Source organism: Calonectris borealis, chromosome 2, assembly GCF_964195595.1.
Source record: "Calonectris borealis chromosome 2, bCalBor7.hap1.2, whole genome shotgun sequence".
NCBI lineage: Eukaryota > Metazoa > Chordata > Aves > Procellariiformes > Procellariidae > Calonectris > Calonectris borealis.
Window position 1 is genome coordinate 117,205,953 of NC_134313.1, and position 18,781 is coordinate 117,224,733.

Sequence of the window (18,781 nt, forward strand, 5' to 3'; positions counted from 1 at the left end):
AATTACCTACACTAGCAGGAAATAAACTAAAACGATTTTTAGTTGGACTGTTAAGACACTAACAGTGCATTTCTAAAAAGCTATATATGTTATTTATAGCATTTAAAACAAACATTAAAGTTTTTTTGCTTATTTTGAAGACAAGTAACAACTTTGCAAATTACTCTTTGCAAATTGTTTTCATTAGCTGTAAACAAGTCACATAGAATTTCATACCCATGCATTTAACTGTACATAAAGTTTGACTAGAGCAGAGCAAAAGTGCATTTTTAGAACACAGTTCCTCCATGAATTTGGTTTTAACGATTCCTCTACTCATTAGACTGAAAAAACAACAGAAATAAAATTTTAGATGGGTAACTTCGAAGACTGTAGCTATGCAAACTGCCTTTATTAGCTGTAAACTACCAGAGATTTTGCGCTGAATACTAAAAGGCAATTTAAATTCTTCGTAAACCAGTTCGTTCTCAACAAGTGGTAACAGTCGAGGGGGAAAAACTGTAATACCTACTAACAGATTAAGGCCTAACTTGTGGGTTTTTTGGGTTTTTTTGTGAATGTCTTCATTCACAAGAGGTGAATACATAAAAGGATTTTGCTTTGAAGGCAGTAAGCTGGGCGAATCTATTTCGAAGTTCGTATCCTCAGCTGTGCAAAGTGTGTAAGCTTTTTTTCTTTGAGGACTGTCGGGCAAAGACGGCCACGTCTCAAGAAGCGGCAGCTCTCCCTTCGGCGGGCGTTTCACTTCAGGGATTTCTTCCCGCAGACGGAGGGACGCTGCTACACGCCGCACGGCAAGCCAGAACCGCCCTCCTCATCCGTGCGCGTCGGGCAGGGCTTGTCAGGGGAGATGCGTGTCGCGGGCTGGGGCGTTTGCACCTCCGCCATCCCCGGCCAGGTGTGCACGTTTCCCCCGTTAGATGTAACCGGTGAGGGCGTCCAGCCGCCTGCCAGGGGCACGGCGTTCCCCCCGCCTCAGCGGGAGTGCTGCAGGGCGAAGGCGCACTTCTTGTAGGTGGCGTAGAGCAGCAGGATGGCGCGCAGCATCTGCCGGCACATGGCGGCGGCCAGGCGGGCCTGCGCCTCCCGCAGCCCGCCGGGCCGCCGCTGCCGCGGCCCCACCACCCGGCAGAAGGCCGAGTGCTCCGACACCCGCAGGGAGCCGCTCCAGCGCGGCGGCTGCGCCGTCACCAGCCGCCCGAAGACGGCGTCGAGGCCGCGCAGCCTGACGGCCTCCGGCCGGCTCAGCGCCGCCTCGCGCCCGCGCAGCGCCCCCGCCGCCGCCGCCGCCAGCTGGGGGCCGCCGCCGCGGAAGGGGTGAGCGGAGGCGGCGGGCGGCGGCGCCGCGCCCCGCAGCCACCACAGCGACTCGTCGAGGGGCGAGCGGGGCGCCCACAGCTGGTAACCGTCCGCCATGGCGGCCGCCCGCCCGCCGGCCGCGGCGCGGGACGGGGCATCTTTTCACCGGGCAACGAGCCCTCACGCCGCCCGCGGGGCCGGGGCCGGGGCCGGGGCGGTCGGGGGGCCTGCCCGCAGGGCCGCGGGCGTTGGGGGACTGCTGGTTGCGCCGGGGAGGCGGCGGCGGCGGCCTCCCCTCGCCTCAGCGGGCAGCGGCGTGGGCAGGGTGCGTGGGGGGTTCAGGGGCAGCAGCCGGCGAGGCCGGCGGAAACATCCACCCGGAGGAGCCACGGGGGCTGGGTTTGCCGGTGTCTGGGCACGGAGCACTTCGTGTTTCCGCTGTCTCTTCGTACAGAAGTGCGGCGTCCTGCTGTGCTCGTGCTTTGCTTTTCCCTCCCCTCCTGTCCTCAGAGCTAAAATTCGTCATCTTCTCTCTTGATTATTGCGATCTGCTTTGCTGCGATCTCCATCAGGGCGTGCAAAATAATTACCGGGCTCATCTTCACCTGCTGGGCTGAAAATACAAGCGGTTTCTCCCAGCTTGCTTAGGATTCCTCTGTCGTGTCGAGCTCAGCCGTTTTTATTTGAAGGCCCTGGCAAGAAGTTAACAAAGCCTCCTTTACCCAAACTTTCAGCTGGAGTGAATATTTTAAAAATTCTGATTATGTTGAATAAAACTCAGTCTTCTCTCTTGGTCGATAAGACTTTATTTCCCCATGTATTCAGAGGCCTCACGGTCCACGTTTCCGGCTGTCTCTGCGGGTTTCTGCTGCTGGTAAGGTTTGAAATTCGGAGCTTGAGCGGATGCCTCACAGGGGAGAAGACTTGAGCCTCTTTCTATACAGACAATATACTTGCAATTTTAGTTTTGGAGTGTTTTGACCATAAGTTCTAAATCTACCAGCTACAGCACATGTTCATTTTCTTTCAGCTCAGGGTCACTGTGAATATATATCACGAGGCAAGTTGCTGAATGTTCTTCTCTTTAAGGGGGAAAAGAAAAAGTTGTGTTATACAGATGGACACATTTTGCGTAAGTGCTTCCGTAGAGGTGGAGGGAAGTTACAGCATTTCAGCGTGACTGGTTTTATTTTCGGTCAAAAGCCTCTAGCAGGGTGGGCTGCTATAAACAGCAAAATGGCTGAAGTAGAAGGAAAAAATGATTGCCATGTATGTGTTTATTTTTATGTATTTATTTATTTTGGCAAATGCATGTGCATAAAGATAGTGTCAAGGGACTTTGTTAGGGATGGCTTCTCTAAACCATGTTCCAGTAATGATTTCTTACTGCCTTGCTACACAGTTTTTTCTTCAGCTGTAATGATGCTTGCGGCAAAGTCTCCTACAAAGCTAGCTTAGGTTTTCTCTAGTTTAGCAGCATGATGACCCTCCCCACCAGTGGGGAAAAGTGGTATCACAGAAGCTGTAGCCTTAAGTGGCAACTAAGCTCATGAAGAATAACTAAAAGAACTTGTCAGTGGTAACTAGCTAAACTTTGGTGTAGTTAGTTAACTTGATCTTTCAAGTCCTGGCTGACTTGCTCACCATTGTAAACAAAATGTTGGTTATAAATTGTTCCTGTTTGATATAAAGCTGTTGGAATATGTACAGTTGGTGTGTACATATGTAGTACATAGGAAAACATAACAAGTGTTCCCTAGAAATAGTAGAGCACCTAAATCTTAAACCACTCATCACTGTTAAAAGAATACAAGAAATTCACAACCAGAATTACAGTTTATTTTATTTGCGATCAGCAAAGAAGGACCCAATATGGCCTATTTAAATTAGTGCAGAATAAATTTTCATTTTGGATTAATCTCTCTGGGAAGAGTTTTTTTAATTCTCTCTAGCATCTGTGATTTGCATTAATATATGCAAAGAATTGTAACAGCATACTCTTTCCAAAAGCAGATCTCTTCAAAATTAATTGCTCCATTTTGATAAAGGGAATTTTCTTTTGTTTTAAAAAAAATCCCTATACAGGAAACTTTTTTTTTAACCAACAGTAGTCTAGCTTTTACAGTAAAATGTACAAAGCATTTAGAAATAGCAATTTAAAGGGTTTAATTTTTGCCTGTTATTAAACTGGATAATTCCTTCACAATGTATGCATATATGCTGGTTACACTGGAGTGTCTCCATCCAGTACTAAAAGTACAAGTGAGTGTATATATATGTGGGTATGCATATATATACATATGTATTTTCTACCTATTCTGTGTAAGTGGCAGATCATGATATTCCTTCCTTTAGTGAATCAGGTTTTCAGTCCTGAGTTTACTACTCAGCCCTTTTATTTAGGACAGTTTCCTACTGATTTCACAGAGAGTTTTGCTCAGTTACAGTCTGAATAGGAAATTAATAGTGTCTTCACATTTGGTGCAGAGTTAATTCTGAGTAACTGTGATTTGTTTCTTGTGGGCCTCAGAGACCTGGATACCCACATGTTGTCTCGCAGTTCTTGATATCCAGCAGTCTTTTTGTCCTGTTTGTTGGGAAACCCTTCCAGGTCATCTTTTTTCAGATGTCAGCATATAGTCAGATTGTACCTCGCTGTGAATTCCTGGATCATGAAGAAGAATTAAAAAAAGAATAATTCAAAGACCCGATGGAGACTCTGCCCTGCTTCTGTTTTGTCTTTTAATTATTTTTTTCAGTCTTGAATCTGTCTTAACTGAATAGGTGTCTTTAAAACGTCAGAAGAATGGTCATTTGGAAAGGTAAAAAGTTATATTTAAGGCTGTATCACTTTTCTTTACATCTTTCTGTTTGTTTAGTTTGTTTTCTGTCACTGAAGGCCTCAAATTCATCGTAGCATTTCCCACACTTAGCTTCATGAAAGAGCCCCATGGCCTGTAATTAATGAGATATGCTATAAATGTCACCACTTTGCTCGTGAAACAGTTCTATTTTTACTTGATTCTTGACATTCAGACTTGTTAGCATGCTGACGTTTTCACAACATTTCACTAACTTAGCATCTTGACTGTGCAGGCTAAATGGCAGATAGCTTTTCATAGCTTGGACAAATGCGGTTTAGAAAAAGATTCTCAATGGTCTCTCACATTTATTAGGTTACTGGGGCTTTTTGAGTCGCTTTGATTGGAAGTTTAAATGTATCCCTCTTCTGGTGTCGCAGTTGCTGGAACTCCATGACAGCGGTTAGACCAATTCTCTCCGGTTTCAGCCATGGGCACAGCAGTGCCTTCCTCTTGCAGGTGAGAGGTGCATCAGGCCCTGTAGCCTCTGGAGAGAGAGAACCACGCCAGAACTAAAAAGTCCGGTTTTCAAAACCATCGATTTTCTTGTTTGTAGCTCAACATATGCAGGTACCTGTAGAACAGAATTTGAGAAGCAAAAGGATAATAGTTTTCATGTCTTTCAGCATCAAATTGCAGTTCTTGAAAAGTAATAAAAAAAAGATCTAGGTATTATGATAATAGTCTGGTGACTAATGAAGGATAAATGCTGAGATAATTAGGATAATTAAAGAGTGAAAGATTCTGGATTTGATTTTAGAAATCATTCACATTCAAAATCATTCATTCCTATGATTTTTTTTTCTTCTGTTTACTTCTTAGTTTCTCAAAGGTTTTAATCTCCCGTTTTGCCATTTTACCTACAGTTTATATGTGACATAAACAAACAGCAGTTTTCTTCAACAGTTCATGGTAGATCTTCCCTTCCTCTTGTATGCCTGACTATTTGCTATATAGGCTCATCAGCTTTCTAAAGCGAAGTTTTTCGGTTTTACATTTTAATTTTGGTGTCCTCCCATTTTACATGGTCAGATAAACTGTGCTGGTTTTTTCCTTAGGGATCGCTGGAAGAGAAGGAGATTACACTTATGTTTGAGGTTGTGATTGAGGCAGCCACGTTAGCAGCTCTCCTGGAATGAAGATAATATCTGTATTATTTGAAGTTTTGTCATCTCATTTTTAGGAAAAGGAAGTGTGAGGGAGGTTCCCGTACCAGTGCCCTCCTAGGGTCTTATCTGTAATGGGCCTATGGCTGTGCAAACAATACTATTAAATACAAAGTCCTTAAAGGTGAGCAGATGGGTGCAAGGTAAACAAAAAAGAGGCTAGTAGCAGCCCAGAGAAAACAATCTTGTTCCCTGATCAATAAATTTAGAGAGATTTTTTTTTTTCCCCAGAATTTTGAAAGGGATCTAAAGATACTAAGATCACACAAACATGTAAGCTTCATGAACACGCTGCTTTAGTTTTAAGTGGCTTTTCTATGCTCAGATAATGCCGTGCTAGCCCTGAAATGCAGAAGAACATGAGTATGTTCTTGGTATAGCTATTTTTTAAAAGTAGCCTATAATTTTTCCTGCTCTAAAAGCATGTCTTAAACCCTCTTAGACTTAGCGTCTTTTAGAGATGACATTTCAAACTATTCAATCAGCTGGAAAGATGTTTTCAACAGAACTTTGGTCTAAGCCATAGTTTTATAAAACATGGGAACAATGCAATGTATTCATAAATAACTGCTCCCATTCCTTCATATGGTAGTGATTTACATGCAGAACGTCTTTCTCTGTTCATGGTGCACTTTTCTAATTCTTTTCCTATTAGAGGAGGAAAAAGAAGCTAAATTTTGACTCAAAAAGTGTATAAAATGATCACGCAAAACAATACTGTGCTTCCAATTAGTGGTTCTAGTTTTGCATCACTTTCCTCAATGTTTGCTCTTAACGAGAAAGCAAAGTTTTGTTATTTACTTTGGTCAGTTAAACCAGTCAGAATTTCATCCATGGACAGTAAATCCAGTCAGTACTGCCTGCTACTCATTTGGGGGCGTGGGAGAAGGTGGTTTTTTTTCCCCTAAAATCTCCCACCTTCAGATTTTGACACTGGGGGTCTTCTAATATTTTTCCACCCTTCTCTTTGTTTTTCATGTTACGCCAGTGAAATAGAAAATAAACCACAAGGCCAGCCAAAGCACGTGCTTCCTCCGGCCCAGCCGCTGGGACCAGGGCGGGGAGGTGTGTGTGCGTATGCGCGCGTGAGGGAGAGGAGCACTGACGGCTTTGTGAAGGGCTGTGCAGGGATGCAGGATGCACATCCAAAGGAAACCGGTGTCTGCCAGTTCTGCTTCTTGTGGAACTGTTTTTCTGTATCTGGCTTGCTCCTACCAGTTCCAGGAAAAGTCTAGTATTGGTTGTTGCTGGCCCCCTGCAACTTCCAAGGAAACAAAAAGTCCCGAGATACCTGGTAACACCCTGTTTTCTGAAGGCTGCAAATGCTTACATGCTTAATTTCAGAGTAACGTTATCGATAATAAAATATTTTCTTTGGAAGTCAGCAGGGAATATTTGCTTCACGTAGGACACCCACTAGAGGGAGTAGTGATAATGTTTTAACGTTGAAGACGCTAAACAAATTGCATTAGTAGCATTCATGTAAATCTGTGGCACTAAGAAAAGATTTGGGTTCCTGCTTCTCCTGAAAGCCCTGTTATGTACTAAATCAGGAATCAGAGGATTTCTCAGTGCTCTGGGAACACTCTGGATAAAATGGTTTTGAAGAAAGGCTGATGTTTCCTTTCTAACTTGCATAACTGCATTGTTGAAAGACCGTACTGAAGAGCATTTTCAATGATAAAATGAGCTTTAGTTGCTCTCAGGAGTGACTTAGGGTTGGAACGTAAGGGTTTTTTTCTTCATGGGTAAGATTCGTATGTAAAAGTGTTGTCCTTCTGATCTTCAGAAGCAGTTTTTTTAAGCTGAACTTAGAATTAAAAATTATGTTGGCAGTTAGATATTTGGGTTTTTTCTCTCCAGGGTTGAAATAATTTGTAGCTGGAAGGGAGAAAATACATCTCAGGTGAAATATTTCTTTTCTTTTGAATTGATTTTGTTTCAGCAAACGGCTAAGCATTATTATGCTGTTGATGAAAAAGCTAGGCAGCTTCTGAAGAGTGCCTAGACTGATGAGGGGACTTCGAGGTTGCCTGAGTATTTACGATGGTTATGTGTGCATCCAGCCCTGTGGTAAAACTGGCAATCCGGTGTGGGGTACCTACACTCTACATACAGTTAGGGGAAGAAGTGATGCATCCAAACAGGATCTGTAAAAATTGGGCACTAAATAGGAACCACTTAGTACAGGTAGTCACCTGGCAGAGCTGCTGGGAAAGCATATGAGTAGCTGTCACAATACTTCTTTTTTCACTTGGTTGAAAACTTCATAGTAAACATCTTTGGGAAGAGTTATTTTTGCAAACCAATTTTTATTTCACTCCTCCACTACTTTCCCCTCCTTCCATCTTTTGGTAATTGCATGAAGTGTGAATCTTACATACCCACACTATAATGCCAATTTGAATATTTTCTGTTCTTTCTTTTTCTCTCTTTTTATACTCCCAATCCTCTGAAATATAATTTTATTAGTATAATGCTGAGCCTGAATACTAGCAATAAATGATTTCACAGGTCAGACTTCTATACTTTTTTTGGCCGCTCTTCTACAGCTAGCAGAGAGGGGGAACTGTGTAAGTAGTGATTTACCAATATGGAACTCTCTCTTTAACCTAAGTGACTTCCCTTCCCCTCTCCCCAGCTTCTGTAATTACAGTTCAGGTATTGAGAAGGGTCATTAGATCCCCCCGAGCCTTCTCTAGGCTGAACAAACCCAGTTCCTTCAGTCTTTCTACATCTGTCAAGTTCTTCAACCATCTCATCATCTTGGTGGCCCTTCAGTGGACCCTCTCCAATTTTTTAGTGTCTCCCTTGAACTGGGGAGGCCAAACCTATAGCCGGTATTAGAGGTGTGCCCTAACAAGTGCTAAATGGACTGGAATAATCACAGCCCTTGATTAGCTGGCTGTACTCTTGTTGATGCAGCCCACAACAAGGTTTGCCTTCGTTGCTGCAAGGGCGCACTGCTGGAACGCGTTCAGGTTGCCATCCATCAGGACCCCCTCAGGCTATGCCCCAGGCAGTCAGGCATCCCCTCTGCTGCTGTGTGGGATTACTGCATCCCGGGTGCAGGATTTAACATTTATCGTTGTTAAACCTCATGCAGGTCTTGTTGGCCTGCTCTTTCAGGCTGTCGAGGTGTCTCTATGAGGTGGCTCGCTCCTCCGGCAGATCTGCCTCCTCAACCAGTGTGGTGTCATTTGTGCACTTTGCAGTGTACGAGTTGCACATCATAGCCTGGTATATGAATATATACCCTGACAGGAGGGTGTCTGGGTTGCTCACAGGTAAAGGTTCAGTTGTCTGAGTGAACAGGCAATACCCAGTTGGGTCAGACAAGAGCTGTATCAGGTGGTACTCAAGTGTGAGTTAATGCTCAACTTCCATGAGAAATGGGAGAAGGAGGACAGCATTGTGATGGAGGTATAAGTAGCCAAACAGATATTTTATTTTCAAATCTGATCTAAAATGACTCAATTTTACAAAACCAAAACACTATTTGATAATGCTGTCTTGGAGAATAAATTGTATCAGTGTAGCTTTCAAAAAAAGATGCCATTTTCCAGGTGCTTTTGTAAATGTACATAACATCATTCCTGTGTCAAAGACTTCTAATCATAAAAGGAGAGAGCATGATAGGTGGGGAAGCCAGCACTTAGGCATGGTTATAGTTTGAAGACATGGAAAAAAGTCACTGACATAAATTGATTGTGTGCCCAGAACAGTCCTGATGAGTGAAAACTGAATTTAAAAAAGGATCCCATAACTGAACATACGTTTTTGCAACTCGATCTAAATTTTGACACAAAAAGTGAAGCATTCTAGAATCAAATGGCATAATAGCATTAAAAGAAAAGTGTTACTTTTCACACAGTTCTAAAAGGGAACAAGAGAAAATGAGTCTATATATTCAAGCCTGCTTGCGTCAGTAATTGTTCCCTGATTGTAAACCCAATCTGAGCTGAAGGGACTGTAATCTGAGAGTCAACTCTGTGTTTTATCAGAATTACTGTATCTGTTTTCAGAAGTGGAATCCTTTTTGGGGGGTATCTGGTGAGCCCTCATTACAGGCTGACCATACCTTGTCAAGCTGAATGAATGGTACATGTACCAAAAACATAGGCTGCAGTTAATGTATGGCATCTTGAAATATCTACCATTTAAATTGCAGATAGATAGCCTGGCTATTCTCAACTTTTTTCTTTTTTAGTCTGGATGATGTGTGTGGACAGCAGACAGGCTGTTCCATTGCCAGATGGCATCTGACTCCCTAGTTTCTTATCAGTACAAGAAGGCTGTAACTTTGTTAGATGAAAGAAACTGGTTAAAAAGAAAGAGAATTATTATGTATTTGGAGAAATAAAACAAGGTTAAATATAATACAACCATGTCACAATTATTGAACTAATGATGCAATAAAATCTCTCTGAGAAATCTTTGGAGTGGGAGGGGAGTTCCTAGTACGTCAGAAGTTTAATATGGAATGAGAAACACTAATATGTAGTAATTGTTCTGCAGCCATCTGTGCATAAGCTATATTTTTAAGCATGAATTTATTTGCTGTGGGACTAGTCATGCACGAAAACACTCCCTCTCATCTATTTTCAGAACAAAAGCATGAGACTTATCAAATGTTTAACACTGATGCTTTGTGCTTAAACTAAAAATTCCTCCTGTTGTTGCTTGCTTCTTTCCCAGCAGATTTTGTTGCTGTTTTCCACTTCTCCTTCTGGAGGAATGTTTTAAAGATTTTTAGTTGCTTTAAGAGGCTTGCTGTTCTAACAATAATTTGTTAGTCATGGTCTCCTTGAAGTTTTGAATGCTTTTGAGTAAAAATGGATTTGAAGCTGGTATGGGATGAAAAACTCTTGCTAAATGTAATGATTTTGATGAAGAAAAAATGCAGTCTGAATTATTGAGTGTATTAGTTCAAATAGTCCAGCAGCTTGCACAATTTTCTTCATTCATCCTCATAGGCACACAAGTGACTGCTCTTTTTTCTCCCCCAGGTTTCTCGGCAGCCCTTCATAATGCTTCTCTCCTTTGGTTGGATCTTTGTGAAGACTTTCCAAAGCCTTCCTGCCAGAGCAGCCTCCTGCCCAGCCGGAGGAGCTAAGCGGCACAGATGCACTGTGGCATCTCCGCTTGGAAACGTGCATAACGTGTTTGTCTTTATCACAAAAATATGTCTTCCCTGATGCTGCAGTTTCCTTCTAGAGGAACCGCAGAGGCCTGCTTCTCACCTCATGTGAGCTAATACCTCTAAAAGAAACCTTTTAAGGCCACTGATATCTATCTGTTATGCCACAATGAGTTCATAGAATACAACAGTAAAATTATGCCAGATACCAGTTGACATTTATCAGGTGTCTTAATTTAAGAGTAGACCATTTTTGAAGGCATAGTAAAATACCCCATAGACAGTAGTGAAAGGCATAAACTGCTCTGTGTGTGGTGATGAGATGGGGCAGTAAATTTATCTTAGACACACGTTACATCTTTTTCTCTATCTCCTTTTGTCTCCAACAGGACTTTAAATAATGGTAACAAAGTGTCAAAAATGAATTTTCCCAGAGGAGTACTAAAAAAATCTACAGATCTGCCAAATTACCATTGCCTTTCATACTGAAAGAAGAAATCTCAGGCTTAAGACTCCCGATTTATGTTGCTTCTGAATAACATTTCTTGTCTGACTTTGGCTCTAAGAAGATAACCCTGAAGGATGCGAACAGGTATGCTGAAGGAGCACATTTTTCAAGCACACATTCACACTGCTTTTCAAGCAGTTTCAGGTTGTTTTCCCTTGTTTCTGGTGGAGGAAGAGGGTGGTGGCAGGGTTGTCTGTGCTGGGTTTATAAATCTTGCACAGTTCTGCAACTTTCACAGGTGACTGACATGTCCTGAGCAACACTGGGAAGGGTATTCTTGCACAGTGAGAGAAAAAGTGCTGTCTAATCTCTCAGCCCTAATACAAAGAAAACGTTTCTGCAGAAGAATGGATTTTCTACCGGAAAGGCTTTAATGATCATGCATTTGTATTCTCAAATTCCCAATCTCAAGAGGCAAAGTAATTATGATGTCATTTGTAATTGTGATTTTTTTTCTTTACTCATGTAGATTTAGCACCAATGAGATGAGGATTAGGTGTACTACAGTCTTTCTTTACTGCCTGATCCTCTTGCAATGAGTAATAATATATAACACAGGGGAGACATGCAGCTTTCCTCTGTGTTTACTGGCTATAGGTTAGTCCCTGCTGTTTTGTAAACATTTACCAGAATAAAGGAAGTGCCTTATAAACTGGATGTATATCTGACCAGGTCTAGATGTTTGTTGTTTTTTTTTCTTTTCTTTTGGGGAGAGTAATAGGCCAGCAAAGCACCTGAAAGGCAGCAGAAATAACCATGTTAAAAGGAAAAAGGTCACTGACGTTTTTACGTGTACAAATAGGATTTTAATACAGAATGTTGCAGGCCACATGCTCCACAACTTGATGTCTCCATACAGTTTCAAAAGCTGAACAAGAACATTTACCTTTTGCCGAATGCAAAGTTTGTGCACGCGCGACTTAAGTGGTTTCGGTGGTTACTCTTGACGTGCGTGAGTGTTAATTAGAGGATAGCTAATACAATATTTCTCGAGGGTTTCTATGAGCTAGTAATATAAACTTGTATGCAAATAGAAGTAAGTGGAAGCAGACTGTCTGGCTTTCTGCATTGCACTTGGAAAGGGTTTTGTGCACAGCACCAGCATATTTGGCTCAAGCTCGCCACTTGCAAGGACTTGTGGTACAATTAGCACTGAGAGCGTAAGAAAGCACAATTGAATTGTGCTGCACAACACTGCCCCCAGCTCATACGTTTAGTTTATGATTGATAACTTGGCTGCAAAACCAAATTCAGTTACCTAGGAGGAGTTCGCTGGCGGTACTTGGGGCTAGATCAGCTTATGCCAGATGTGGAGGGAGCGTAGTTTATTGTTCTGTTAGAACTGCATTGGCTCAGCATGGGACCAGAGAGAGCTCGATCCTCAAGGTTGTTAATGAGCTCAGACTAAGAGGGGATGGAAAATGAAGATTTTTGATTTGTGTAGTTTTAGATGTTAAGTGCAGAGGAATTCTGGAGTCTGTCCAGAATACTAAATGGCTTACCAGAGACTTAATAGGCTACTTACAGTTAAACTGGGGTATTGCCATGTACTGATTGGAAACATAAAAATCTTCTCTGTGTTCACTAAAGTCATCCATTATTGTCATCTTCCCTTAATAGTGTCTTGAATAAAAGAAATCACTATTAAAGGAGGGAAAAAAAAAAAGATTACAGTACTACATCTCCTGTTTTCTGTTAGACACGTTTGAGGAGGGAAAGATGTTAACAGTTAGGTGGATGAGAGGATGATTTATTTTAATATGGACCTTTGGCAGTTAAAGGAGTGACATACCTCCTTTCACAGAAGGTGAAGACATGATCCAGACTTACTCCCCTCTCCACTGTGAGCTGAAGTTGGGGTTCCCATGACATATCTGTTAAATGTCATATGGAAGAGGCACTATGTCCTACTGTATGGGAACACAGCTGTTTGTTCCCCATGTAGAAAATTGGATGGGGATCGGAGAGAATGAGACCTGCTGGACATGGAAGGAGAGTTCTCAATGTGAGAGCCATCTACTATCTAAGGGCTTTGTAGCTGCTAACATCTGAGATTTATATTAGGAAGGAGTAAATGGTATTGTGATGGGGGCTTTTAGAGGCATTGGCAGGTTGGATAGTCCTCTTCACCACCTGAATAGTTAGCTCAATTTAGCCATCAAACCATGGGAGAACCCCTCTCCACAGCAAGGTATGAATTTCCTGTCAACTTAGCTGATTCCTTATTAACAAAGCAGATCTGGAAAACTTGCTCGAAGGAGAGGGGCTGAAACTTGGTTTATATTATCAAATTTTATTGAAAAGATAAGATAAGGTAAAGTCTATTTTATAAAACATTGATGAAATGCCCACAGAAGACTTTTCTACCCTGTATTCAAAGGCACCATGAACATGATTTTTGGAGACATAAAGTAACTGAAAGAGACCTTTAGTGAAAGCTGTGGTAGAGTCTATACTAATACTCCTAAAACTGCTGGTCATCTCTTCTAAGATGAATACCATCTAACCCAGAAGTTGCAGGTATATTTCATAATCAGACACTAATTATGCAGGAAGGAGAATGGTTACCAATGCATAGTGCCAGGGATTAGTCCTGGGCACTGTAGCTTGGCTGTGGTACTGCTAAATTCTTAGGAAGGTCCTTGACAGCTATTGGTGGCAAGTAGCGCTCTCCCAAACAATTCCTGAGCAAGGCCCAGAGGCTAGCTTGGGCCAGGGGCCACTCTCCGTAAGCAGATTAGATGGGGCCACCTTGCTTTGGAGGGTAGGAGAGATTGGGAGTATAAATGCAGACTGCTCTGCGTTAATTGACCTTATTGCCAGAGGGTGCTCCTGTGCACGTTTGATCTAATAATATTTGAAAAGAGCTGACTTGCTGCCAGTTTTCCTTGTGCAACACCATAGGCTTCACTGGATTTTGCAGACCTTCTGGGAAGGGACAAGCATCTCTTCTGACAAGATGTTGGAGCCAAATGTGTGTTCACTTTTATCTTGGATAATAATTAATAATAACAATTATTATTATTATTAAGCGATATAAATAAACCATAATGTAAATTTTCATGGCATTATAATTAATTAAGTTTTTTCTCTTACACATAAAAAGTGCTTCCAGAAACGCTGTTTCTAACTGCAAACCAGTCTGTGTTCTTTTGCTCATTTCTTTGTTCTGGCATTACACCTGCACTGCAATCTTTAGGGAACTGCTTTTTTCCATCAAGCAGCATATTGAAATGCTGTTGTGGCTTCCAAAATACTGCAGTATTTGGGTAAAAAATATATCTTATCAGGAAATAGTTTTGCTACCAGTGAGTTGCAGGGGTTTGTTGTCCCATTCACTGGCAGCTGGTTTCACAGGGTTAAGCATTAACATTTCTCTGCGTGAACAGATGCTGAATTTTTTTCTGTTAATGGAGACTGTGCACGTGATTTGACACATAAAAATTCTGAAGAAAACTGAAGACTTTGGCTGCTTTTGCTCTTGACCTTTTTCACTATTTTTCTTTTTGACTTTGGTGCCAAGGCTTCATTCGGTGCTTCTGCAGACAAGAGATGTAAATCAGGTGCCCTTTTTGTACCCTTGTGAATGATTGTAGCATATCCTTTTTTTCCTGGTTTTCGTTCACCAGCTAAAAGAGATTTGTTGAAAGAGGAAGTCTAAATGTTCTGAAATAGTGATGAGCTTAAGCATCTCTTAGTTCTCTAGCTGTTAAAAGATTCTGTGTGTTTTACTAAACTTTCAGTAACCCAACTGTCTGTCATGTACCAACTTTTCATATCCAGAAATCAATTTAATAGAGGGCACTTATAAGAAACTCTGTGTGGATTTCCTTCTGACTTTTGAGTGAATTCCTTATTCTTCCTGCAGTTTCTTCACTCTTCAAGCAAACTTTTTTTTGTGTGTTGTATCTTTTCTGGTATTTGTGAGGATTAAATAGATTATAGGGTGCCTTCATGATGAAAATATCATGTGGATGATTATTAATTGGCAGTTAAGGTGGTAATAACTTCTAGTCTGCCCTACTAGACTAGAATGCCTGACTGATGTTCTTTGGAGCAATGTGTGATGTGAAAGTTTGTCTACATAGTTTCCATGTCTTCTTGTTTTTGCACAACTTGGAAGTAATCTGAGAGACAGAAAGAAACAATAATAATATCCAGGCAAAAAGGACGTATGCATTGAATTAATAGATACTGTGATCTTTTTAGGTGAGAAAATACTGCTTATCAGAGTTGTAGCATTTTTACAGCAAGAGCATTTTACTTACTGCTCTCCTTATTGTGAGAACTTTGTATAAAATTCCTTTTTCTGACTTTTTCTCCATTCATAATCTTGGCTAAACTCTCATGCCATCGCCAAAGATGCATATATTCCTTCTTCTGTTGGTTCTGGGACATAGAAATGAGATCTCTGTCATACCTGTGGTGTTACATGCCAAAGTTCTAACACAGAGTACTGAAAGGGTACCATGCCAAAGATGATTAGCAAGGTCGTTTCACTGTGTGCCCACAAATACATGAGGCCATTCAGCGTAGACAAAATAGGCAGCTGCCTCGAAGCATCTCCCAGGCTGTGGGAGCAGCAAGCCCAGCAGCATCTGGCTCATGTAGAAGTAGTAGCCTTCAATCAACTACTTGAGTGTTTTATATTATTATCTATGAAGTGGGTGATCAGCACATATAAACGTGTACTCGGAGTAGCAAAACTGTAATGATAATTATTGCTTTCGTAGATGTGTGATTTCTGTAATTGGACATTTCATCTGAAATATAAGAAACCCTAAACTGTAGAAAGTCTGTGCCTATTGGAGAGGCAGGCATTGGGAGAGGAGGAAGGATGCCGTAGCTGTTGAACTACTTTTCCTTCCCTTTCATCTGCCGCTACCGTAGTTTTTTTAAAAAATGTATAGAATTTTAAATAGAAAAAACAATTCTGTTGGGTGGATTTTTCACAACTGACAACAGAAATTTGGCAGTTGACGGCATGCCGGCATTTTTAATTGATCTTCTAGCACCAGGTGCACAGCCTCCAGTTGACAAGTTGAATGGCTGCCAAGAAATACAGCTGGAGGGTACCTGCTGTTACAGTGCTGCATGTGCAAAAACAGATGGGGACATGTGCTTTTGGAAATGAATGTCTCTGAGCCCACTCATTATTTATTGCTAGCCACTACAGGCAACTTCTGGGTGGCATCTCGCTGTTTGCAAGTCTGACTACTGCCAGTTTCACTTTTTTCTTCTCTGTGGTGGTGTCTTGATTGCCTATTTCCTGTCAAATTCACCAGGAGATGAGTTAGGCGAACCCTTTTTAAGACTCAGGTTCTTGTCAGAATGGGACAGTTCTGAGAGAGAAAATGTAATCTATCCATACTTCGCTATCATTTGACTTTTCCAGAAAGCTCCAAGGCATGTCTGCTTATCACCTGCAAAATCCTAATTATAGGGCTTTTAATACTCAGCGACTATCATAGAATCATAGAATCATAGAATCATGAAGGTTGGAAAAGACCTCTAAGATCATCGAGTCCAACCCAACACCACCATGCCCACTAAACCATGTCCCTAAGCGCTTCATCTACACGTCTTTTAAATACTTCCAGGGATGGTCACTCAACCACTTCCCTGGGCAGCCTGTTCCAAGGCCTGACCACTCTTTCAGTAAAGAAATTTCTCCTAATGTCCAATCTAAACCTCCCTTGGCGCAACTTGAGGCCATTTCCTCTCGTCCTATCGCTAGTTACTTGGGAGAAGAGACCAACACCCACCTCGCTACAACCTCCTTTCAGGTAGCTGTAGAGCGCGATGAGGTCTCCCCTCAGCCTCCTCTTCTCCAGGCTAAACAGTCCCAGTTCCCTCAGCCGCTCCTCATAAGACTTGTGCTCCAGGCCCTTCACCAGCTTCGTTGCCCTCCTCTGGACACGCTCCAGCACCTCCATGTCCTTCTTGTAGTGAGGGGCCCAAAACTGAACACAGTATTCGAGGTGCGGCCTCACCAGTGCCGAGTACAGGGGCACGATCACCTCCCTGCTCCTGCTGGCCACACTATTTCTGATACAGGCCAGGATGCCATTGGCCTTCTTGGCCTCGTGGGCACACTGCCGGCTCATGTTCAGCCGGCCGTCAACCAGCACCCCCAGGTCCTTTTCCTCTGGGCAGCTTTCCAGCCTCTCTTCCCCAAGCCTGTAGCGTCGCATGGGGTTGTTGTGGCCCAAGTGCAGGACCCGGCACTTGGCCTTGTTGAACCTCATACAGTTGGCCTCAGCCCATGGATCCAGCCTGTCCAGGTCCCTCTGCAGAGCCTTCCTACCCTCCAGCAGATCAACACTCCCGCCCAACTTGGTGTCGTCTGCAAACTTACTGAGGGAGCACTCGATCCCCTCATCCAGATCGTTGATAAAGATATTGAACAAGACTGACCCCAAAACAGAGCCCTGGGGAACACGGCTCGTGACCGGCCGCCAACTGGATTTAACTCCGTTGACCACAACTCTCTGGGCTCGGCCGTCCAGCCAGTTTTTTACCCAGCGAAGAGTGTACCTGTCTAAGCCGTGAGCCGCCAGCTTCTCTAGGAGAATGCTGTGGGAGACAGTGTCAAAGGCTTTACTGAAGTCCAGGTAGACCACATCCACAGCCTTTCCCTCGTCCATGAGGCGGGTCACCTGGTCACAGAAGGAGATCAGGTTGGCCAAGCAGGACGTGCCTTCCATGAACCCGTGCTGGCTGGGCCTGATCCCCTGGATGTCCCGCACATGACTTGTGAGCGCCCTCAAAACGAACCGCTCCGTAATCTTCCCTGGCACTGAGGTCAGGCTGACCGGTCTATAGTTTCCCTGGATAAACTATTCTAACAGTGCACATATTCACCAAACATTTAATTAGAACTGTTTTGTGCAAATCCTTTGTTCATAAAAATATTCTTATGGTCCCTGGCAAATTAAAAAAAACCCCACATACTGCAAATATGGCAATATGATTGAAGTCCCTTCTAGAAATGCAACAGGGAAGGCCCATGTATGTTTTATTACAGTATCTACATTTAACATATTATAGTGTTTTACCATCAAATTTTAACTTGAGAAACTTAATGCCATGCAGTTTTGCAGAATGTTAATTCCTGATGCTACCAAGCTTTGAAAACAATTACAAAAAGTGCAAGTTTATATCTTTCCATTCTACTAATCTCAGAACACATCCAAAACCATTTTAGATGACAGTTACATATGCAAACGTTGATTAACTACTATAGTCATGGTCTGTGCATTTTACTGTCATCATTTCTTACTCGTATTTACAAGTGTTAAAGTGCCTGACACGCCAAACTGAGATTTTTGGGGATGGATAAGGAAACTCTGTGACCTCCATGAAATCACTCTGTGATGCTATCATTAAAGAACAAACAGGCATGCTATGCCGCCATTCGATAAGTAGATCTGGGCTTGTGTGATTCAGCATTTCTTTAATTTTGAACTGAGTGTGCCAGTTTGCTTGAGCTTCTGTTTCATTTTATGTAGCTGTACCATTTTAGTTGCCTTAGTGGTCCAGTACAACATTCTGGACAGAAACATGCATCGGATCTGTGTCTTGCATAGGTTTGACAAAGCTTGAACTTGACACAGAACCATTTTTAATCAAACATGATCAAACTTTGAACGATCTTTTGTATTAGGTTTTTGTATTGGCTTCAACCAGAAAACCATAGAAAAAAGTTGGCAGCTGAAGGTGTTAATGACCGAATAATTGATAATATGTGATTCAGATTATGACTGAAATTCAGAACTAATTTACAAACATTAAGGGTTTAGGCCAA

General features: G+C 42.4%; 1 protein-coding gene across 1 annotated transcript; it reads right to left on the bottom strand.

Annotated features, from left to right (window-relative positions):
* Positions 1 to 975: 975 nt before the first annotated feature.
* On the bottom strand, positions 976 to 1,416 carry FANCD2OS (FANCD2 opposite strand). Its single transcript, XM_075140731.1, has one exon. The coding sequence runs from the start codon at positions 1,414 to 1,416 to the stop codon at positions 976 to 978; it is 441 nt and encodes a 146-aa protein (XP_074996832.1).
* Positions 1,417 to 18,781: the final 17,365 nt, after the last annotated feature.

Bases quoted from the DNA above. Each gene is read 5' to 3' on its own strand.
- FANCD2OS (XM_075140731.1), bottom strand. From the start codon at position 1,416: ATGGCGGACGGTTACCAGCTGTGGGCGCCCCGCTCGCCCCTCGACGAG.